At 36.5% G+C, this 26,035-nt stretch overlaps 1 protein-coding gene across 1 annotated transcript in view; it reads right to left on the reverse strand.

The window, feature by feature from the left end:
* TMEFF2 (transmembrane protein with EGF like and two follistatin like domains 2) overlaps positions 1 to 26,035 on the reverse strand; it is a 254,885-nt gene that overhangs the window by 99,232 nt on the left and 129,618 nt on the right. The window contains exon 5 of the mRNA XM_003253871.4: positions 15,980 to 16,076. Within this exon, the coding sequence (XP_003253919.2) occupies positions 15,980 to 16,076 (97 nt within the window). The remainder of the gene's footprint in view (positions 1 to 15,979; positions 16,077 to 26,035) is intronic.

Raw genomic sequence — 26,035 nt, forward strand, 5'->3', positions numbered from 1 at the left:
AAATTAATTGGGCATACTGGCAGGCACCTGTAATCCCAGCTACTTGGGAGGCTGAGGCAGGAGAATCACTTAAACTCAGGAGGCGGAGGTTGCAGTGAGCCGAGATCATGCCATTGAACTCTGTCTCAAAAAAAAAAAAAATCACTGATCACAGATCATCATAACAGAAATGTTTGAAAAAGTTTGAAATATTGTGAGAATTGCTAAAATAGGACACAGAGACATGAAGTGAGTACATGCTGTTGGAAAAAATGTGCTGGTAGGCTTGCTTCACATGGTGTTGTCACACACTTTTAATTTGTGAAAAATACAATATCTTTGAAGTGCAGTAAAGCGAAGCACACTAAAATGAGGTATGCCTGTACTGAACACAAGTTCCAGTGGGCACCTAAAAGTGAGATAGGAAGTGAAATCCATGAAGAGGTGTGCTACACTCCAAAATGACTACCTAAGTTCCTAACTTACGCAAAAATCCCAAAAACATGTGTAGGAATGGATACTAAGGTGTGGGATAATGGTGAAAAGAACATGAAGTTATGAATCAGGCTGAATTTATTGATATGAGCTCACTCTGCAGATACTTAATACTGCATTTAATATTGCAACTTGGGGAATTTGAAAGAACTCTGGCAGTTTGGTTGCTTGGTTGACTGAAACATGGACCAAAAGGTGGTCTACAGTGAGCGAATTAGAAATGCTAGGCATGCCTCAGTTTAACACAGAGAAAGAGGTTCAAACGCTTAGAGAGACTGGAATGCTAGAGTCAATATGTCATTTAAGACCACTCACACACACCGGAAGGGTCCAGAAGATGTACCTTCTACCCATATTGTTAGATGCAGATTGCGAGGAGAGCCACAACATCCTTGAAGAGCTCTAGGACCACTCTTCTCTGCAGGCCAGAACTTAAATGGGAATAGCAGTAACTGAATTGGGAAATCTAAATGCAATTGGAGTAATTGGGTCTCAGGGCAGCAGGGGCCAAGTGGCAGCACTCAACTGCCAAAAGCAAGGTCAAAAGCAGCAATCAGAATAGCCAGATTCATGGAGATCTATGGTATTGGCTAGTGTTCCTTGCTAGTGTTTTAGGATCATGGTGTTCCTAAAAGTGAAAAATAGATGGAAAGCCTACTAAATCTTACTTCATTTGATAAGCAGAAAAGTTCTTAAACAAAAGTCTAGCCTACATCATAAAAAAAGAGAGTCATGGTCCCTTAATCAAGTCTCAGACTAGAGCCAGTTTATGGATACAGAACCCCTTGCATAAAGGGGAGGTCAGGTCCCCTTGAGAAAGAGCCCTGGTACAGTGCCAAAAATGTATACTGTTAATCTTTCTCCGAGCCTTCCTCAAAAGGACCTTCAGCTGTTTGCCAGAATAACTGTGCATTGGGAATCAGACCTTTCACGGACTAATGGACACTCACTCTGAACTGACACTAATTACAAAAGACCCAAAACATCACTGTGGTCCACAGTCAGAGTACAGGCTTATGGAGGTCAGGTGATCAGTGAAGCTTTAGCTCAGTTCCATCTCACAGTGGATCCAGTGGGTCCCTGAACCCACACTGTGTTTCTTTCCTCAGATCTGGAATGTATAATTGGAGTAGACATTCTCAGCAGCTGGCAGAAACCCCACATTGGTTCCATGACATGTGGAATGAAGGCTAGGATGGTAGGAAAAGATAAGTGGAAGCTGCTAAAACTGCCTTTACCTTGAAAAATATTAAACACAAAGAAACACTACATTCCTGGAAAGACTGCACCATCAAGGACTTGAAAGACTCAGGCACGGGGTGATTCTTATTATGTTCTCACTCAACTTGCCTGTGCGGGAGTCAGATGAATCTTGGAGAATGACAGTGGATTACTATAAGCTTAACCAGGTGATGAGTCCGTTTGCAGCTGCTGTACTGGATGTGGTTTCATTGCTTCAGCAAGTTAATACATCCCCTGGTACCTGGTATGCAGCTATTGATCTAGCAAATGCATTTTTCTCCATACCTCTCAATAAGAACAACCAGAATCAGTTTGCTTTTAGCTAGCAAGGTCGGCAATATAGCTTCACTGTGCTGCAACAGGGGTATGTTAATTCTCTACCACTATGTCATAATTTAGTTTGCAGGAATCTTTATCACCTTTCCCTTCCAAAAGATATCACACTAGTCTATTATACTGGTGACATGATGCTGATTGGACGTAATGAGCAAGAAGTAGCAACTACTCTATAGTTATTGGTAAGACATTTACATGTCAGAGAGTGAATTTTCAAGAAAATTCAGTGAAATTTCTAGGGGTCCATATGTGAAGCATGTGAGATATCCCTTCTAAGGTAAAGGATAAGTTGATGCATTTGCCTCACCTTCAACCATAAAAGAGGAACAAAGCCTAGTGGGCCTCTTTGGATTCTGGAGGCAACATACTCCTTATTTGAGTGTGTTACTCTAGTTCATTTACTGAGTAAACAGCTTTTTGCTAGTTTTCAGTGGGGCCCAGAACAAGAAGAGACTCGAAACAGGTCTAGGCTGCTGTGCAAGCTGCTGTGTCACTTGGGCCTTATGATCCAGTAGATCCAATGGTGCTTGAAGTGTCAGTGGTAGACAGGGATGCTGTCTGGAGCCTTTGATGGGCCTCTATTGGTGAATCACAGTGTGGATCCTTAGGATTTTGGAACAAAGCCCTGATATTTTCTGTGGATAACTACTCTCCTTTTGAGGAACAGTTCTTAGTTTGCTACTGGGCCTTAGTAGAGACTTAGTACTTAACTATGCACTACTCAGTTACTATTCGACCTGAGCTTCCCACCATGAGCTGAGTGTTGTCTTACCCACAAAGCCATGAAGTTGGGCATGCACAGCAGCTCTCCATCATCAAATGGAAGTGCTTTGTATGAGATTAGGTCAAATCAGGCCCTTGGCACAAGTAAGTTACATGAAAAGAAGGGGCCTAAATTTCATGGCACTCACTCCTATTACAGGACTTTCTCTCTCCCGCCTGCTTCTGTGGCCTCATGGGGGAGCTCCTTGTGATCAGTTGATAGAGGAAAAAAGACTCAGGCCTGATTTACAGAAGATTCTGCATGATATACAGCTACCACCTGAAAGTGGGCAGCTGCAGCACTACAGACCTTCTCTGAAACATTCCTCAAGGACAATGGTGAAGAAAAATCCTTCCAGTAGGCAGAACTTCAAGCAGTGCACCTGATTGTTCACTTTGCTGAGGAGAAAAGGCAGGACGTGTGACTGTACACTGATTCATGGACTGTGGCCAATGGTTTGGTAGATGGTCAAGGACTTGGAAGGAACATGATTGGAATATTGGTGAGAAGGAAATTTGGGGAAGAAGTGTGTGGATAGATCTCTCTCAATGGGCAAAAAACCATGAAGATATTTGTGTCCCATGTAAATATTCACAAAAGGGTAACCTCACCAGAGGAAGACTGTAATAATAAAGTGGATAGAATGGCCCATTCTGTAACTACCACTCGGCTTCTTTCTCCAGCCAACCCTGTTCATTGCCCAATGGGCTCATGAACAAAGCGACCATTGTGGCAAAAAGGGGGGGTTATTCATAGGCTCAGCAACATAGACTCCTACTCACCAAGACCAACCTGGCTACAGCCACCACTGAGTTCTTAATCTGCTAGAAGCAGAAACCAACACCGAGTTCCTGATATGGCACCAATCCTCATGGATTTGTGCCAGCTCCTGGGTGGCAGGTTGATTATATTGGACTGCTTCCATCATGGAAGAGACAGCAGTTTGTCCTTACTGAAATAACTATTTACACTGGATATAAATTTTTCTTCCTGCACACAATGCTTCTCCCAAAATTACCATCCGTGGACTTACAGAATGCTTTATCCACCATCTTGGTATTCCACACAGCATTGCTTCTGACTAAGGAACTTACTTCACCACCAAAGAAGGATGGCAATGGGTATATATGCTCATGGAATTCCCTGGTCTTACCATGTTTCCTGCCATCCTATAGCTGCTGGCTTGATAGAGTGGTGGAATGGTTTTTTGAAATCACAGTTGTAATCCCAGCACTTTGGGAGGCCGAGGTGGGTGGATCACCTGAGGTCAGGAGTTCTGAGACCAACCTGACTAATATGGTGAAACCCTGCCTCTACTAAAAATACAAAAATTAGCTGGGCGTGTGGCATGCACCTATAGTCCCAGCTACTTGGGAGGCTGAGACAGGAGAATTGCTTGAACCCAGGAGGTGGAGGTTGCAGTGAGCCAAGATCATGCCACTGCACTTCAGCCTGGGTGACGGAGCAAGACACTGTCTCAAAGAAAAAAAAAAAAAAAGAGAGAAAGAAATCACAGTTGTAACACCAGCTAGGTGGCAATACTTTCTAGGACTGGTGCAAGGTTCTCCAGAAGGCTGTATGTGCTCTGAATCAGCATTTAATATGTGGTGCTCTGTCTCCCATAGCCAAAATTCATTGGTCCAGAAATCAAGGGGTGGAAATGGAACTGTCACCTTCCACTATTATCTCTAGTGATTCACTAGAAAAATTTTTGCTTCCCATTCCTTTGTTTCTCTGAAGAACCCTGATTAATATACCGATATATTGATCAATGCAGGGCTTCTTCTTTTTCTTTTCTTTTTCCCCCCAAGTCTGACCATCTAGTGTAGCTGTAATGCAAGCAGTTCTGTTGTGGTTTCTTTTTCCAAAAATCAGTATACTTTCTAGGGAAGACAATATTCAATTAAAATTAAGTTGCATACTGTAATCAAATATATCATTTTTATTTTTCATCATTATTGATCACTTGATGTTATATTTGAATATCCTAAGTTCCAAATTTATGCAGATACCTGTGTTACCTGTTTTTTTTTAATTTAATTTTTATTGTTTTAGATGGAGTCTTGCTCTGTCACCCAGGCTGGAGTGCAGTGGCGTGATCTTGGCTCACTGCAACCTCTGCCTCCCAGGTTCAGGTAATTCTCCTGCTTCAGCCTCCCAAGTAGCTGGGACTACAGGCACATGCTGCCATGCCTAGCTAATTTTTTGTATTTTAGTAAAGACGGGGTTTCACCGTGTTGCCCAGGTTGGTCATGAACTCCTGAGCTCGGGCAATCTGCCTGCCTCAGCTCCCCAAAGTGCTTGGATTACAGGCGTGAGCCACTGTGCCTGGCCTGCAGATACCTATGTTTATTACAGAAATACATCACTAATTTTTGCTAATGTGAAGCTAATATTTTATTTTATTTCTTATTTTTGCCTTTTTCCAAACTGTTGTGCACTTCTCCCAGATAAACATCTCCTAATATCTGCTTATTATAAGACCTTATGGCTAGTTAGAACCTACCATTACTTTTATTACCATGGATAATATAATTTTGATTGTAGAAAGCTCATTTCAGGATGAGCTCAGAGAATACAGTGAACTACTGTGTCAAAGACTTTGAAAGGCTGCAATAAATAAAAGAGAGCTGTGGTAAACAATCTTCAGAAGATCATCTGTCCCAAATGCATTGTCCTGATTTCTTATGTTCCATTCATAGCTTAGTGATAAAAGGATGAATGAACCCACTCTTGATTAATTTTACTTTACATTAGGGGGGCTAGAAAATCGGATATTCGTTTTCATTATTTATTGGCTTTTTTCTCTAATAAGCATTTAGACTTTCAGCAGTATTGATTTTTTGATTGGGTGTTGCATATAATTTTACAATTTGTTCAACCACTTATTAGATATTATATGCCCTGTTTGTAGGGAAATGTGTCTAGAACAGACTGATGTTGGCTGCTGAGGATGGTTCACTGATTTGTAGTTTAGATGAGTCAACACATACAATATATTACTATTTGGAAGTAAACCACAGAAGACCAGCAACAGTTTCTACCCGATTTAATACACCTTTGGGAGGACAGTTTCTCAGCAAACAATGCTTATGCCTCAGAAAGCTATTTATTATGAACACTCTGGATACAGACAGTGGAAATGTTTTCAGTTCACATACTGTCTAGTCTCTTGGAGTTAAACAAGAAAAATGTCTAACATAGGCTTAGAGGGGATATAGGCTTTGATAATTTTTTAGATCACAAACGTTAAGACAGTACCCTCAAATGAATTTTTTTTTAGAAGTGCTGAAAATTTAGAAAGAATAATCAGAGCTTGGGACATAGAAATTGCGTTCCGGTATAAATACATTATTCTTAAATTGGTTTGGCATTCCTAACAATCACCAAATAACTCACCCTCAAGATTAACTAAAAATTTTCAAGATAAGTGGTTTTGTTTATATGTAAAATATTGTTAGATTCTCATAAAACACACACACACACACACACACGGAAAATATATCTCCAAATTTCACAATGATTATCTTAGAGACGGATGACATTTTCCTAAAGTTTTTGTATTTCTATTTTTTTTTTAAATCACTATGATGGAATGCGTGTATTTATATTTAGAAAAAATGTAAAACCCATTTCCCATTTTAATATAACCATCAAAAATATATGTTATATTGGAACATAAGAGGCTTCACATCATATTTTAATTGCTAAATTAAAAGATACAGCAGGGCATTGCTACTAAGATAGAGATTAAATCCCACCGTCATATTTATTTTTATTTAATTTGGTGACTCTTCCCTCTTTTTCTATTTCTCATCTCCAGGAATTTCTGTTCTTACATCAGAAATAGACATTTGTAATAAGCTTTGGTTCACAGTCAGGATTGCCATTGCCACTGCAAAACAGGCAAATTGAATTGAAGCAGCTAAAAAACCTCAGGTTTTGGTGAAGGTATGTGTCTTCTGTGCAACCTTAAGTCTAGTAACATTCTCATCTGATTGGATGCATGCATAACCATGATAAGAATATGCTCTATACATAATAATTCAATACCTCTGTGAAAAACAAACAAATGAAAACTACACAGTCTTGAAGGGAACTACAAAGAAATATATTTTATATACCAAGTGAAAAAGAACTTCAAGGGCATCATACACAATGTAGGTATGTTAGTGGTGAATTTCACCCCAAACTGCCACTTAAAGTCTTTGTTTTCCCATTAAAACATGTAAAATTCTATCCTGAATATATAAGATAGATACATTTGGTCTATGTGTGTGTGTGTGCCTGTGTGCATACTCACAGTATACGCTTATAAACACCCATAATTTATAAGAGAAGACCCTGAGTGGTAGTTAAGAGCATGGAGTCTGCCTGGCTGGCACGAATCGTGGCTCTCTCACTTGCTGTTTGGCTTTGGGAAGTTTGATTAACCCGTCTGTGCCTCAGTTTTCTGTTTTGTAACATGAGAATTACTAGTGTATTAAATTTATAAGACTGTAGTGAGGATTAAATGGCTCTATAAATCTAGACATTTAGGATGGTGTCTGACACGCTTTGGAAAGGTTTGTCACACTTTGATAACTACAATGAGATTCCTATTATTATCTCTGAGACTGGGATGTTACACTGGGACACTGGAACGTGGAGCAGGTATTCCCTGAGTGTGGAGACAGAAATCGCTGACTCAGAATATGCTAGAAACTGAGATATGAAAACTCAAGAAGAAATAGAGAGTGAGTTTAATGAGTGAGCACCAAAAGTTAGGCAACCTACCATTAACAAGGTGTGGCCTACAACAAGATTTAAAAGGCAAGCAAAGATTTAAAAAGCAAGTAAAGGCCAGGTGCGGTGGCTTAGGCCTGTAATCCCAGCACTTTGGGAGGCTGAGGCGGGAGGATCACAAGGTCAGGAGATCGAGACCATCCTGGCTAACACGGTGAAACCCCATCTCTACTAAAAATATAAAAAATTAGCCAGGCATAGTGGCGGGTGCCTGTAATCCCAGCTACTTGGGAGGCTGAGGCAGGAGAATGGTGTGAACCCTGGAGGCGGAGCTTGCAGTGAGCCGAGATAGCACCACTGCACTCCAGCCTGGGCCACAGGGCAAGACTCCTTCTCAAACAAACAAACAAAGCAAGTAAAAAGAGAAACGAATAATGAAAACTGTTAAGTTAGTGGTAGAAATACAATCTGTACTTAGGAGTTTTGTTTCCTTTGTTCTGTTGCCAGGCAGTATTTTATGATTTTGACATAAAATAGAAATTACATGATTTAAACTGCATGGCCTAATAAATATTGTAAAAACAAATAAAACACATTGAAATTCAGAATTCTTTATCCCCATATTTCTTGGTAGTCTACACCAGATCTGGGTTTGTAGCTGTCATAACCTAATTAAGTTTCATTAATCACTGTGATAGCTAGTACAGTTGAGGTATGGATACTGAGAAAAATTTAAAAGATTCTCTAGAATTTATGTGAAAACCCATTTTTTTTTTTAAAAAAAGGTAGGCTAGCATCACAGAAGACCCAAGGTTAAAGACTATTGTTTATTTTTATTTTTCAATTTTTTTTATTTTTTACTTTCATAACTCTCCTTTTTCTGGAGGGGTGGCTAGTTGTTGGTGGTGGTTGTTATTATTTGACTGTTGCATATTAGAAGTGTCATTGTTATTCATTTGTCTTCCTGAGTAACATTTGAAGCTTTTAACTTCAGTTTGCAGGTTGGATTACTGGCAGCTACTGCAGACAGAAGTTTGGATTGCAAATACGGCATTTGTTGACACTGGGCATTGTTTAATGCCCTGTATAGACCATCGTACAGACCATGTCAGAATTACTAGTCTTTTACTTCTAAATTTTATTACATCGTGTGAAATTTAGAAAAATATAAGCTGTTTATTTTCTTGATCAAGATAGGTGAAGAAATACAGAAAAGAAATAAATAATGAAAGCAAACCCCAACTTTTAGATTTGGACACACCTTTGCTAAATCTATCAACATTTTCCCCTTGAAATTCTGAGTGGAAAGATGTGTGCTTCCCTAAGTCAGGAGCTGTATATGCACCCCCCACCCCGAAACATTTTTTGGGCAAATGGAATCATTAAAGGAACGAGAGGTATCTACTCTTCAGTTCCCACTCATTGACACAAACAGAAAACACTACTGCAGCTTTCAGAGGTGACAGCTACTGTCTTCAAGGTGGAGATAAGAGGTAAATGGAGGGAGGTCATACCTCAACTCCAGGAATCTTGAAACTAAAATGTTTTCTCAAAAAGCCATGCATGCATTCAACAAAAACCTTGGATTTTCTAGAGCAGATCTATTATCTTTTTTTCTGTTTTTTTTTTTTTTTTTTTGTCTCCATGAGTAAACTCATATTAGAAACCACACTTAACGTTGGTTACCAGTTACACTTCTGGGGCCAGAGAGCAAAGGAAATTAATAAAAGGGAAACACCCCAGGGAGAAACTGAATGAACTCTTAGATGGCTAAAATTTTATGACTAATCAGCATCCTCTTTCAATATACCATATCCAAGTCTGACCTTTTTACTTAGTAGAAAAACAATACAAAGATTGCAGTTTCCACTTTAAACACAATCTTTTTGTTCAATTGTCAACCAGGAGTGGTTTTAAATAAAACCATTTCTGTATTTTCCTCAGAGGTGTTTTAATTTTCCCTATCAAACTCACAACCCAAAGGTACTAAAGTCGCAAGACCTAATGTCTAATTTACTTATTCCTATGATGAAATCTAGTGCCAAGGATCATCCCATGGCCATTGCCCCACTTCAAATATTCATGAGCCTCCACAATCCAAAATGCATTAAATGTGGGCAGGTTGCCAATAACACACAGTCTTCCTAATGACAAGGAGCCTTCTCAGATCAAAGGAGCAAGATGTTAAAGACTTCAAACTAAGCTGTCTTTGTAAGAGACACCCAGAAAAGAAATGCCAGATCCCACACCCTGTTTCAGTTACGAAACATCAATGAAATAGAGAAAAAAATAAACATTCATTCATTCCTCTTTGGAACTCATTTTATTGCAACAACTTTGCTGCTTTCCTTTCTTACCATTGCACTCAAACACTAAGGATGTTATACACTAAAACTGGAAAATATTATTAATGCTTTCGAAGACAAAATGAATGACTACTAAGGAGTTAACAGCATTTAAGCCAATATGATATCGCTAATGGAGCCTGAGTGGCATGTAGAGAATACTACAAAAGCAAAGTTAAAACAGGGATAAAGAGCTATGAAGAATACATATAAAGCAAATATACCTAATAATTTAAATTGTCCCTTTATGTCATTTGTCATCTGGCTGCATCTGCTCTTACACCTGTGCACCTGTGCCCTCTTCCTGGAAATATTAGGCATGCAGCCAATTTCATACCCAGCCATTCCTATGGTCAGACCCAGCTATCAATGCTTTTGTATGTATACGTATATTAAATCAAGTATCAACCCCAGGGCTCTGAACTACTTCTGACTGACAGAACCAACAGAAAGTTCCAGGCTAATTACTTCTAAGGAATAGTTCCCGGAGAAAAGAGTTTCCACTGACCTACTTTGGACTTACTGAGATAATTTATCAGGTAAGATAATTAAGGGAATATAAGGTTGTTTCTAAAGTGAAATCAGAAATATTTGCTGAAATCATGTTGGTATTCCCAATGCTATCAGATGGAGCTTTATTACTTTGCAATGAGTCAATTTTATTGTATTTGACTTATTTATAAGCCATTCTTCTTCTTTATAAATTATATTTGGCAGGGTGTATTTGAGAGTCTCTTTTATGTATAAATGTATTAGTTTTGACTGTTTTCAGTCTAGATATAAAGAGAAATGATATTTTAATCCCTTTCTTCTTCTCTTAACCCCTTCCCTATAAACAGGCACACACATCCCTTCACACAGGTGTTTCAGTTACTTTTGAAGTCCATCCTTAATGAAAGATACCTCTGTTATGAGAATGGATGTACTGGGGTGTGAATAACTTGTCCTGTTGAATTTTAACCCTCTTTTGGAAGCTTAATCCTTTCCTACATTTAAGTTAATATCTATAACTGAAAAAATATTTTGTAGCAATGGTCTTCCTTTCCTATTGAGAGAACCTAAAATTTTCTGATTTTTTACAGCCTTGATGTTCTCCATATAAAAAAAATGCAAGAGAAAAAAACCTTGAAATGAAATCATAGAACATAAACTAGGGTCTTATATTAGATTACAAGCCATCTGTTTTCTCAAAATAAAAGCATTAAAATGTTATGTCATTAGTATCATAGTTTGTCAATGCCATCTAATTATTTTTTTTTCTCCTTTTATTTTATTCTCCTTCTCTTTCCCCTATTTATTAATTTTTTTATTCCCATCTCTGGTGTGACTTTCTTTTGAACTCAAAAACTCATCTAACTATGAAAACATGATCAGCAAACTGTGTACTGACTTTTTTATTCTAATAAAGATTTATCTTCATCTTGAAAGTACTTAAGAATGTTTGAATAACTAGATTTAATCCTGTGGGAAAATGCAAAATATTAACTTATTAGGCCAGGGTTAAAGAAAGATCAGAAATTAATTTTTCACCTTTGTTTCAGTATTGTGAATATAGTAAGAATATTATTTCATATCAGCAGTTATTCACATCTTGTTATTACTTCATAATGCAGGTTTGAGGAAATCTGTACATGTAAAATTATAGTTTAGTTAGTGTTAAAGGAAAAAAATAAAACAATAAATTGTACTCTTTGTTGCCACACAGCATATGTAGTATTTTATGTTTGAGAGAACCTGGCCATGGTGTCATCCAAAATCAATAGTGTATCAACGATCCCTTGATTTAGTGAAGGTTCTGTTGCCTAGTACTATAGTCAGATCACTCCGCTATTGCTTCCTATTTTATTTTACAGCCTTTTTCATGCTATGCCTATTTAATTTCACTCATTGCTTTATTCCTGTGTCCTTCAGCTGTTTCCAATCTGCCCTTCATGGCCATGACTAAATACAATATGTTAACATACAAAGGTATGTTAACATACAAGGTATGTAAATGAAAATCGATGCACTTGTCATTTCAGCACAATTCCTTATTGCTTACATTGAACATTTTAAATACATTTTATTTAAACACTAATAACTTTCGTTCTTGCCTTGGAAGTCTAATGATCTTCTTGGCTCCCTGCCCCTACAAGCCCTCTAATCTTCACAGCCGTGGCCACTTAGCCCCCATCTGGAGGTTCAGGCTTATTCTGCATTTTGGAGCTAATCTTGTCCCTATGCTCGGGGCATACAAGATATCGTAGCCAAGAGCTAACTGATTTAGCATTCAGCTTTGCTGCTGGTTTCATTCTGACCTTGTAATTTATTTCTCAGATGTAGGCTATGCTTCTCCCAGCAACTTGTAACCAAGGCTTGGCTTTGTATACCAGTTCCAATATCTATCCAGGCTTTCCTGTTTCAGTTCTTGACGAGTTTTTCTGATTGACACCAATTTCTCCATGACTAAGGTTCTCCTTTGTCCTTCTCCTTGTCTCATTTGTAACTGAATTTATTTTCTGAATTACAGTTGCCATGGCTGGGCCCTGTAGACAATTGCTAAGCCTTGCTGGTGCCACTATCCTTGCCCATATCTTTTCATACTGCCTTCATACCATGGATCTGAACTTTTGCAAGAATACCAGGATTTAGCCAGATGTTTTCCTGAAAGGGGTGAGGTATATGTAAAAAAGAAAAACAGAGAAATAATAGAAATAATAATAATAGGAAGAAGATGAAGACAAAGGAGAAGGAAAAGAAGAGGAGGAGGGGGAAGACAGGGAGGGAAAGGAGGAGGAGGAGAAGAGGAGGAAGTGGAAGAGGAAGAAGAGGAAGAGGAGGAGGGGAGGAGCAGAAGAGAGAAGAGGAGAGGAATAAAAAAAGGCTGCTGCTTTTCATTATCATGACACAAAGAACTCCTTCAGAAGTTTCAGTTATTCACCTTTCAATGTGCTTAAGGTGGGACCAATACAGTAGAAGGCCAAAATGTTGGCACCCATTCAAAATAATAAGTATTATTCATTATTTGATGAACATATCTTTATAAAAGTAGTTACTCCATCATCTTAGAAGTCAGATTAGCAACTGGTATGATCTGAATGTTGGTGTCCCCCTCCCCAGATTCCTATGGTGAAATCCTAACCCCCAAGAGGATAGTATTGGGAGGTAGGATCTTTGGGAGGCGATTAGGTTATGGGGGTGGAGCCTTCATGAATGGGATTAGTGCCCTTATAAAACAGGCTCCAGAGACCTCCCTTGCCCTTTTTGCCATGTAAAGCTTCAGTAAGAAGAAGGCTATTTTAAGAGAAAGTGAGCTCTTATCAGACACTAAATCTGCCTTGATCTTGGACTTCTCAGCCTTCAGAATGGTGAGAAATAAATTTCTTTTGTTTATAAGCTACCCAGTTTGTGGTATTTTGTTATAGAAACCCAAACAGACTAAGTCTGATCATCTATTGCTTCCTGATGATGCCTTTTAAAAATTGACAAAGTCAAATTGTCCCTGTTTGCAGATGACATGATTGTATATCTAGAAAACCCCATTGTCTCAGCCCAAAATCTCCTTAAGCTGATTAGCAACTTCAGCAAAGTCTCAGGATACAAAATCAATGTACAAAAATCACAAGCATTCTTGTACACCAATCACAGACAAACAGAGAGCCAAATCATGAGTGAACTCCCATTCACAATTGCTTCAAAGAGAATAAAATACCTAGGAATCCAACTTACAAGGGATGTGAAGGACCTCTTCAAGGAGAACTACAAACCACTGCTCAATGAAATAAAAGAGGATACAAACAAATGGAAGAACATTCCATGCTCATGGGTTGCAGGAATCAATATCGTGAAAATGGCCATATTGCCCAAGGTAATTTATAGATTCAATGCCATCCCCATCAAGCTACCAATGACTTTCTTCACAGAATTGGAAAACACTACTTTAAAGTTCATATGGAACCAAAAAAGAGCTCACATCGCCAAGTCAATCCTAAGCCAAAAGAACAAAGCTGGAGGCATCACCCTACCTGACTTCAAACTATACTACAAGGCTACAGTAACCAAAACAGCATGGTACTGGTACCACAACAGAGACATAGATCAATGGAACAGAACAGAGCCCTCAGAAATGATGCCCCATATCTAGAACTATCTGATCTTTGACACACCTGACAAAAACAAGAAATGGGGAAAGGATTCCCTATTTAATAAATGGTGCTGGGAAAACTGGCTAGCCATATGTAGAACGCTGAAACTGGATCCCTTCCTTACACCATATACAAAAATTAATTCAAGATGGATTAAAGACTTACATATTAGACCTAAAACCATTAAAATCCTACAAGAAAACCTAGGCAATACCATTCAGGACATAGGCATGGGCAAGGACTTCATGTCTAAAACACCAAAAGCAATGGCAACAAAAGCCAAAATTGACAAATGGGATCTAATTAAACTAAAGAGCTTCTGCACAGCAAAAGAAACTACCATCAGAGTGAACAGGCAACCTACAGAATGGGAGAAAATTTTTGCAACCAACTCATCTGACAAAGGGCTAATATCCAGAATCTACAATGAACTCAAACAAATTTACAAGAAAAAAACAAACAACCCCATCAAAAAGTGGGCAAAGGACATGAACAGACACTTCTCTAAAGAAGACATCTATGCAGCCAAAAAACACATGAAAAAATGCTCATCATCACTGGCCATCAGAGAAATGCAAATCAAAACCACAGTGAGATACCATCTCACACCAGTTAGAATGGCCATCATTAAAAAATCAGGAAACAACAGGTGTTGGAGAGAATATGGAGAAATAGGAACACTTTTACACTGTTGGTGGGACTGTAAACTAGTTCAACCATTGTGGAAGTCACTGTGGTGATTCCTCAGGGATCTAAAACTAGAAATACCATGTGACCCAGCCATCCCATTACTGGGTATATACCCAAAGGACTATAAATCATGCTGCTATAAAGACACATGCACACATATGTTTATTGTGGCACTATTCACAATAGCAAAGACTTGGAACCAACCCAAATGTCCAACAACGATAGACTGGATTAAGAAAATGTGGCACATATACACCATGGAATACTATGCAGCCATAAACAATGATGAGTTCATGTCCTTTGTAGGGACACGGATGAAACTGGAAACCATCATTCTCAGTAAACTATCACAAGGACAAAAAACCAAACACCGCATGTTCTCACTCATAGGTGGGAATTGAACAATGAGAACTCATGGACACAGGAAGGGGAACATCACACTCCGGGGACTGTTGTGGGGTAGGGGGAGGGGGGAGGGACAGCATTAGGAGATATACCTAATGCTAAATGACGAGTTAATGGGTGCAGCACACCAACGTGGCACATGGATACATATGTAACAAACCTGCACATTGTGCACATGTACCCTAAAACCTAAAGTATAATAATAAAAAAAAATAATAAATAAATAAATGAATAAATAAATAATCTTGAGATAAGGTCTCACTCTGTGGCCCAGGCTGGAATGCAATGGCATGATCACAGCTCACTGTAGCCTCAACCTCCTGTGCTGAAGTGTTCCTCCCTCCTCAGCCTCCTGAGTAGCTGGGACTACAGGCTAGTGTGACCATACCCAGCTAATTAATTTTTTTTTTTTGTAGAGATGTGGGTCTCACTTTGTGCCCAGGCTGATCTCGAACTCCTGGCCTCAAGCGATCCTCCTGCCTTGGCCTCCCAAAGTACTGGGAGTACAGGCCTGCTGGGAGTACAGGCCTGAGCCATCACACCTGGCCCTGATGATACTTTTTCAAAGATATTCTAGTAAATAAGACTTTTTCTTCCCCTCTATGTCCTAACATTGACAGTTTTGGGGGTCTTCAATGATATTTTAGTGTACCTTATCAAGTAATGCCATGGATAGTTGCTTGGCTGGCCCACCTCTTAATCCAGTTTCAGAAATTCCTTGCTGTTATTATAGCCCTCATTTTTTTTTTCACTTGGGAACTGAATAAGAAAATAAAAATGCAGACAATGTCTTCTGTTGCAGAATGGTTGATGGCATTAAAAAGAAATTAATCACTGTCATTATTTTGTCTAAAAGAATAAAAACAGCATATTACCAGACGTCCTCGGCATCTTCATCACATTCTGCACCAAACTGGCAAATATCACAGGTGGATGTCTCCTTTTGACTAGTTTCTCCAGAGCCTTCATGGACTGTAGGACAGAAAAAAGCAAAAGGAATTCAGGTCATTGTGCATTATATTTACAGCTCCAGGACAATTCTTTATTAAAGTTGCTACTTTCCCAATGGACCTGTCTGCTATTGAAGCTTCATAAGAATGTCATAAGCAACTCTTCTTTTTCCTCCAATTTAAAGACAACTCTAACAATAATATGTTTCCCATTGGTATGTGGTGAACACGTTTGCATTTTGCATGCTAAATAAAACAAGCATGTGAGTTTATTGGATTCATCAAAATTATTTGCCTAATAAATAGACCATATGAAAGAGTTATTTAGTTAAAAGGGAGTTAAATTTTCACCTCTCTGAGGGAGAGATCTACTGTCTATTTTACTGAAACATATTTAGCATTTTCTTATTTCCAGATTATGGACTTTTTCGTTCAAAGAAAGTTTTCATGTATAATTTTTAAAAATTTAGACGAGCATCCCTGATTTATTAGATATGCCCACATTTTTTCCCTCAAACTGTTAAGTACTTATACTTATAAGAAAAAATATGTTGATTATAAGTTTTTAGAAAATAGTTTTTAGTTGTTTTTTACTGTCATTTATTGAATCTCACATAAGTATCGCATAGAGCTAATCACAGTTATTCCTTGTTAGAGGGTTATGAACATATATTTTATTTTAAAAAATACATTGAGTCACTGTTTAGTCACTGATAATGATGATTGATATTGGTCCTTTTTTCCTCTAAATTACAAGTACAAAAATAGGCAATACATCACCTAATTATAAAGTTAGCCTTTCAAAATCAGGATACAACAGTGTAAATTGAGAAAAAATTTCTAGTATTTGAGTGCAAGGAATGAGCAACACTTTCAAGGTGAATTACCTGTTTTCCCAGTTAAAAATATACAGTTGAAAGAAAAAGTAGTTTTATTTTAAAATGAAAAATTACAATCAACTAACTACTGCATAGATAATATCATTCCATACACAGATCATATACATTTAAAAACAGATGTTTAAATCAAGGGAATCTTTAAGAAGTGCACTTCTGCAAAAGATAACATATTTTCAACAGAAAAAGAACATAAGCAATTAATCCCAGCATTAGTTCCTGTCTTTATGAACATTTTAAATACCAAAGACAATTTATTAACATGCACCTTGAACCTGTCAAATCCAATCTTACTTATTTTGTTTTAATGTTATTTTCTCTTCATTTCTTTTTTGGTTATTAACAAGAGTTTTTAATACTTATAAAACCAAAGATCTTTAGTTTTCTTTAGTTTACTGCTGTCCAGATGAGTAATTTGATTTACTCAAGAAAGGACAAGAAGACATCCCTAGGAGAGTTATCTGTTTTATAACTCTTCCAAGAAAGGTGGAGGGATTTATTTTTTCTAAAACATTTTTTTCCTGTGCTTGATAGTCAACGCTTACATTTTTAAAACAGTATGAATTAAACAGGTCAATTTCAATTGCAAAAGTATTGATGGTATAGTTTTCAATTTGGATGTCTTAAAAAAAAAAAGGTGTCCTCCCCAAAAGGAAGGCGGCATTTTAGACGCTGATAAAATAGACAGCACTTATCTTATTATCCACTCTATTACTTTAATACAGGCAAGACCATTAGAGTGGACCATGGGGATAAGAGGCAAGCTGGGGCCTCATCTCAGGGGAGACCGAACAGCTGAGGTCGGTCTCTTTATTACTTTCTTATTATTAATGCAACACAGAAGCTGCTAATGGGAGAAAGCCTTTTAGTGTTAGCAAGATTAGCAACTTCCAGACTAAAACTTCCCATTACTCAGGAAAGATACGAACACAATGGCAAGGACCTTAATGAACAGTGATGGCCACTTAGAGACAGCCCCATTTTCTTCAGCAGTTGAGATCTTTGGTAAGGGGTCGACTGGAGGTCATCCAGGGATAAATTTTGCTATCTCGGCAGGACTAATAATAATATTTCTACCAGAAGTCACATTACATTTCTATAAAAGGGCAATTATTGGTAAAATGGAGATGTTCGGATTTGGAAATTCTCCGATAAGGAGAAGTAAATTCAAAAGAAGCAGTAGGAATACCACCATCAATAAGTATTGTGTGAATAAAGTGCCTTTCTATGAAGTCACCCACAAAGAAATAGAAAATAAAATCTTTCCATATTACTGGAAACATAGGTTTGCGCCTTTGTATAATAGTAAACAAACAAACGACTTAATCAGTGCACAATTTTCATTTAACTTTTTTAAATAGAGTCTGATTCAGAGGCTTTCGTGGATCTGGTTTGTTAACATGTTTTTTTTTTTTTAATAAAAATGCCCTGAGATATCCTTGGAGATACTGAATTGTACTTAGTTTGGGGCTTGAATATGCGTATTCTGAATACAGACTATCTCCGAGGAAGAATCTCTGCCTTAAACAATACCAAGAAGACTTCATCTGTGCAGAGCACCCTCCTCAGGCACCGTCTAGCACAGGGCTTCTGATGCTTTAAACTGCACAGGAAGCATCTGGAGGTTTAGTTAAAATGCAGATTCTGATTCATCAGGTGCGAGGTATGGTCTCAGGTTCTGCATTTCTTACAAGTCCCCAGATGCTGCTGCTGTTGGTCCACAGAACACATTTTGAGTAGAAAGAATAGCACTGTGTTTTTCAAACCACAGTTCACAACCTTTTAGCGGGTAGTGAAATTAATGCATCACGACTTGCATTTCTGTAAACATGAAACAGACTATACTAGTCTAGTAAATACCAGACTTCATCTTATTTAGCAAGTACATGTTTTATTTTATAACACTGCTTTAGTTATACATATGTACTTACATACAGGGCTGCAATATAAATTGCAATTCTTACTAAAGGTCACAGTCACAAAAGCTTGAAAACCACTGATTTAGTACATGTTACACTCTCAGTAAATGTGTGCTAAATTGGACTGTTACTTCTTTCTCTTCTTTCTATATTACCAGTAACAGGAAAGATCAGTGCTTATTTGCATTCATACACTGATGAGGAATAAAATTCATTTATCTTAAAGTATTATCTTAACCATGCATTTATATTTCAAGTTCTTTTATTTTGAGTTGCAAAGTAAGATAATTATTTCCCATTATTTTATAGAAAGTTAGGTTTTGACAAGTGATTGAGGGAAATTTGAGGGGTGAGGGAAATGGAGCTACTGAAAGCACATTATCCCTAATATTCTGCCCTGCCATTAAAATTTATTTAATCGTTTTAGGGGGGTTTGGAATTGGAGGGATTATAAGAAATGATTGAGTTACTTCTCTCTCAAATCTCTCTGCCTTGGTAATTTCTTCTGAAGGTTGAATCCCATCACCACTCTGTTCTTCTTGCTGGTCCTACATGATGATGTGCCTGCTGAACCCAGTTCTCACAATCATGCTTCCTGTGACTCTTATAGTATTCTTAACCTGTTATACCATTTCTGAAAACAGTGAACTATAATGTTCAAACACACGGGTAAGCATTGTAATTCACTTTGTTAAAAATGCAATTAAAATTGACATTCAGTGAAATGAAGTCATCCATCAATATCTGCTGGTTCCCCATTCACAAATTCAGCCAATCTTGAATCAAAATATTCAGAAAAAAAGTACAAAATAATAATGCAGAAATAAAAAATAAAAAATGAAAATACAGTATAACAAATTTTTATACAGCATTTATAGTGTATTAAGTATTCCAAGTAATCTAGAGATGATATAAATTATATGTAAGGATGTGCATAGGATACACCACTTTATATCATCAGGGACTTGAGCATCCACAGATTTTGGTATACTGCGGGGAGGGTGGGTCCTGGACCCAATCCCCTGAGGAGACTGAGGGATGACCATACACAGATCTTAAGGGTACCTGATATGGTTTGGATGTTTGTCCTCTACGAATCTCATGTTGAGATGTAATCCTCAATGTTGGAGGTATGGGTTGGTAGGAAGTGTTTGCATCATGGGGATGGATCCCTTATGAATGGATTAGGGCCATACCCTTGGTGATGAGGGAGTTCTCACTCAGTTAGTTCACATGAGATCTGCTTGTTTAAGACTCTGGTGAGATCTGCTTGTTTAAGGGTCTGGAACCTCTTCGTTCTCTCTCTTGCTCCCCATCTCGCCACATGACACACCTGCTGCCACTATGCACTCTGCCATGAGTAAAAAGCTCCCTGAGGCCTCACTGGAAGCAGATGCCAGCACCAGGCTTCTCATACAGCCTGGAGAACTGTGAGTCAAAATAAACTTTTTTTCCTTATAAATTATCCAGCCTTAGGTATTCCTTTAGAGCAATGCAAATGGACTAACTCAGTAGCCTTTAATTAGTGTTGAGTGCATATCAAGACGCATAGAACAACTCTATCATCCCAGAAAGTTCTCTGGTTACCCTTCCCAGGCATTACCCTACCACTACCCTGTCTATATATGGGCAGATCTCTATCAGCACAGATTAGTTTTAACTATTCTAGAAATCGCATCAGTGGAATAATTCAATATGTAATTTTTGTGTCAAGTTTCTTTCACTCAAAATGATAGCTTTTGAAATTAATTCAGGTAGTTGCATGTATCAATAGTTTATATCTTTTTATTGCTTAGTATTCCATTGAATGATACACTGCAGGTTATTTATTCATTCTCCTGTTGAAGGATATCTGGGTTGTTTTCAGTTACTGACTGAAAATTATAATTGGGTATTTATGAATAAAGCTGCTGTACAAATCCTTGTAAAAGACTTTGTGTACACATATGTTTTTATTTCTCTTGAATAAATAACTAGCAGCAGGATTACTGAATCTTAAGGCAAAAATTATTGTTGGTGGTGGTTTTTAAATTCTCCACCTGCAGGAATGTTTAATATCTTTTGGGTACAAATCTGTTGTCAGATATATGTGTTGCAATATTTTTCTCGGTCTATTTTGTTGACAGTGCTAACCTTGCATTCCTGGGAAAAGTCAAACTTGATCTTGGTATATTAGCTTTTAAATATATTGCTGGATTTCATTTGCTAACATTTTGTAGAGCATTTTTGTATCTGTTTTCATGAGATATGCTGGCTGTAATTTTCTTTTCTTGTATTTTCCATGCCTGCCCTTCATGAAATGGGCTGAAAACTGTTCCCACGTCTGCTATTTTATGAGAATTTGTGTCAGAGTAGTATTATTTTTTATTCATAAGTTATAACTCACTAGTGAAACTATCTAGTCTGGGAGTGGTTTTTTGTTGTTGCTGTTATTCAATTACAAATTTGATTTCTTTATACATGGCTATTTCATTTTTTTATTTGATTGATTTCTGTTCTTATTTTTATTATATCCTTGTGCTACATACTTAGGACTCAATTTATTATTTTTCTAGTTTCTTAAAATGGAAGTGGAAATGCTTGACTTTATGCCTTGTTTTCTCATATAGGTATTAAAATGTATAAATTGCCTTCTAAAGATTGCTTTAGCTGCATACCACAAATATTGATATGTTGTGTTTTCATGTATTTCTGTTCAAAATATACATTGGAATATCCTTTGAGATTTCTTAGACTCATGAATTATTTAGCAGTGTGTTTTTAACTTCCAAATCTTTGGGGGTTTTCAAATGTATATTATTTTTATTCATCTTCATTAAATTTAATAGTTTAATTTATCATCATTGTAGAACATGTTGTTTAATTTAAACACTTTGAAGTGTATTGTAACTTGTTTTATGGCCCAGGATATGTCTATCTTTTTGAGTATTTCATGTGCACCTTAGAAGTTGTAGCTTGCTCTGGTGTGGAATAATTTTCTATTAATGTCAATTAGCTTACATTGATGGTTAGTGTTGTTCAAATCATCCATAATTATACTGATTTTTATTTAATTGTTTTATCTATTACTGAGAAAATAGTGTTAAAATCTATATTGGTGACAGTAAATTTGCGTCTAGTTCTCTTTTGTTTTGTCAGTTTTTGTCTCATACTTGGGAGCTTTGTATTGGGGGTATAAACTTTTAGTAGCCTTATGTCTTCCTGAATAAGTGATTCTTTTATCATTATGAAATGCCCCATTAAAATCTCTGCTAGCACTATTCAGCTTGAAATCTACTTTATTTTGATATTCATATTGCCTCACCAGCTTAATGTTTTGCTTGATGTTTCCATCGTTTTACTTCCCATCCCTTTGCTCCTTAAGTTTAAAATGTGTTTCTTTTAAACGACATACAATTTAGTCTAACTTATAAAAAAATCTAGTCTGGATTTAATCAGGGTGTTTAGTCCTTTTACTTCAATTATTGACATGTTTAGTTTTAAGCTCACCAACTTCGTATTTGATTCATATTTGACCAATCTTTTGTTTCTCTGTTTACAATTCTTTTTTGTGTGTATTAAGGTATTCTTAGGCAAATGTTTTACCTTATCTCCAATAAATTTTTGGTGGCGAAGTAGTGTTTCTTTGTTATTATTATGGTGGTTGCTTTAAGGATTACAATATGCATCTTTAAATTATTCTAATCTATTACTTCATGAAAAATTAACTAACTTTATGATAATATATTTCTAATTATCATATTCCAGTCTTTGCATTCTTATTGTCATGTATTTTATTTCTACCTATGTGATAAAACTCATGTCCTTTTAAAACATTATTTTTACTTTATACAGCCATTCTACTCTTTTGTGTTAATTTCAAAGGCAAAAAGCTAAAGCTTTCTATACTAATGAAGACCCCTGCCAATCACTGCTAAATGATTTGATGTCTGTTCTGCATTTGCCCTAACTTTTCAAGACTTATCTGTAGTACCACATTCTCCATGAAAAACACTTTTGGCATATGATGCAGAGTAGATTGTATCATTTCCCCCCATTATCTTTCCTCCCTTTCTGATAAAAGGATTATATGTTTCTTGCCATAGCTGCATGACTTGCAGTTCCCTGATATCATCATTAGTTTTCTGACACGCTTTTGCCATTGAAATGTGAGTGGAATTGAGAGAGTTCTTAATAGAAGCTATTAAAAAGCTATCATGTGAATTTCTTCTTTCTTGCTCTTTCCTTCTGTACAAAAAAGACACATTCCAAAATATGGGCTATTCCTTCAACCAGTTCCAGAAGGAAAAGATACATAGAGCACAGCCACAGTTGACTTCAGTTATCAAAGCAAGGAATATGCCATTGATTCTGTAAGCCTCTGAGATTTTGAGGTCATCTGTAACTTTAGCTTTACCTAATGAAAGCTGACTAATAAAATATGCACCAATGTTCTTGATAAATTCTAGGGAAATAAACATTTTTACGTCATTTCCCACAGTTCAGATTTTGGTTGCTTTACTTACCTACACGAACCATGATCTCCTTTTAATTTTCTCCAAATCTGCCTTCAAACTTTCTAATATTTTCTTTCTTTGTCAGCATAGATTTGATAATAGTTAAGGTATGTTTCTTCTATTATATTTTGGCTTTCTCCCAATGTAACACTACTCTTCCTACTTTATGCATGGTTCAAATTTTCTCTTCCATGTAGCTCTAGTACTTCTCTCTCATTGACATGTAAGATGTCCCATTTAAATTAAGCATAGCATAACATTAAACACAGTATAAATGTGTATAAATAGACGCATTTACATACATCAAGTGTGAAATAAAGCAGGCGGTCCCTGAAACTATCAGGTCATGTTAACAAAAAATTGAGACTTCTAGATTTAAAATATGACACAAAAATACTGGTTCTACACTCATTTAAATTATTACAAGGCTGAGAAAAGAGCTTTTACACACATTTTATGCAGATATTAATCTGGTTATCTCAAACTTTAGAATGCACATTTCTCCTATTTTAGTCAATATCAATCTAGTGATCCGTGTTTTTTTCTTAAATAGGTAACAAAATAGTGCTTGATAGGCTTATCTTTTTTTACTTTATTTACATAGATAAAGAAATGAAGAGTAATAGCATTTAATATATCTGTTGTAGCTAAAATGACTATCAAGTTATGAACAGCAATTTTTCTTTTTGAATAAATTATAAAAATTTTCTCATCACAAAAAATCTGAATGGCGAGTTTACACTCAAATAAAGGACATATTTGACTTAGAAAAATAAAAAGAAAATTTGAAATAAAAACTCTCCATTCTGTTCTTTAATTTGTACAACTTGACTATTTTGCATCTTGTGTGAGTTTTGCCTCCATATGCTTCTCCCACATGTGAGTAAGTTGTATTTACATGATGGAAGCTGTTGACAGTTCCTAGAGGCCCAGACAATTCTAAGCTGTTGTTTTTGAGCTGTAGTAATATTTTCTTTAACATTTTCTAAATTTTCCCTAGAAACCCCAATATGACTTTAAAGAAAAATAAGAACAAGAAAACACTTTCCTTTTTTTCATAGATTATGATATATGAGCCATATGAATAATAGTTATACTGTTACATCATATTATTAAAATGGGAAAACAAGAAGTAGCATTTTGGTTTGTTATCTATAAAACTAAAACAAATTAATACTGCATATGTATCTGTGTCATAGTGCAGTAACGTGTTCAGATTTTAGGGAGGAAATCCATTATCTTTGTTTCTTTTTGATTAAAAAATATATCACCACTGATAATTTTTAATTTTAAATTGATTTTAATGCCAAAAACTAAAGGAAGCCTGAAATTACACTTAAACATAATGGTTTACAATTCTAAAATCCACTTGAAAAGCCCAAGAACCAAGCTTATGATTAAACAAATGTAATTTTATATTAAAGACTTTAAAAGAAGAGATCATTACAGAATATTTAATTTTTCATAATTAAGCTAGTTTGCTAGAGCTTGACAAAGCTTCTTTAGAAATCACATATAATTTATCTTTTGCATATTAATGAAAAATAATTTAAGAGATTAATACAAAGCTACTACGTTGAGGGACAATTCTATTATCATTTAAGCTGAGTTACAACTGAAGATACTAAGTTCATTTTAAAAAGGAGAAAGAGATTAATGAAGTCAGGAAGGAAGAAAAGAAGAAAGGAAGGAAGGAAGGCAGACAGCCTGATATCATGCATAGCAAAATTCATTTAGAGCAGGTTACTATGCCAGACTTTATGAAAATATATCATCTCAACAATATGGTATTATAATTAAATATAGCTTTGTTATTCCCAGGATAATTTATTTGAATCATTTTATGTATATTCATATAAACGGTTTTTAATTTTTTCCTTATTTAACTCCTGAAAGATGAGAAATTTCTTTTTTATTGATAAATTATAAACAATCGCTTGGGCTACTGCAGGGCAAATCCCAGTTAGAGGAGATTGAGAAAAGCCTGGGAGGTTACTAAGTGGAAACAGCAAATGTAGCCAATACTTTCACAAGATTTGCTAATGAGGAGAACAGAGAATGCAGCCTTACTTGGATAAAAATGTAGGATCAAGAGAGAGATTTTATGGAAGAGTAGTGTTGAGGTATCATTGTATGCTAAGAGGAATCATAGAGCATAGAGGTACAAAGTTAGATGGGAAGGAAAGGGGATAATTACAGGAACAAAGTAGGGATTGGGTTTAGACAGAGGTGTGGTGGTTGGTCTTAGAGGCAGGACCATGTCTTCTCCTGGAGGAAGAGGGATGGCAGAGTATGTGGGTACATACGTGGAGAGGCGGTGCCACTGAAAAGGCAAGATGAAGTTGATCTCCTCTAGTAGTATTCATTGTCTCTCTTGTATTTACATTTAAGGAGGTCATCAGTTCAGGCGATGTGACGAGGAAAAAGATGTGAAATACTACAGGAAAATTAATGTGAATAAAGGAAGACCAAAGTCTTTCTAAGTCTTTCTTACATCAATTTGTTGCTTGCCAACTTTGTACTTAATTCTTCTAATTAGTAAGCCTCTAATGAATAAAGATGTATCTTTATTAACTTATGCTTCTGTTTATCTTTAGCAAATGGCATTTGGTTTTGATAAAGGTATTTTGTGATAGAGCAAGTTTCATTTGAATAATCAAATAAAGACTT

The sequence above is a fragment of the Nomascus leucogenys genome, chromosome 22a (assembly GCF_006542625.1).
Source record: "Nomascus leucogenys isolate Asia chromosome 22a, Asia_NLE_v1, whole genome shotgun sequence".
Taxonomy (NCBI): Eukaryota; Metazoa; Chordata; class Mammalia; order Primates; family Hylobatidae; genus Nomascus; species Nomascus leucogenys.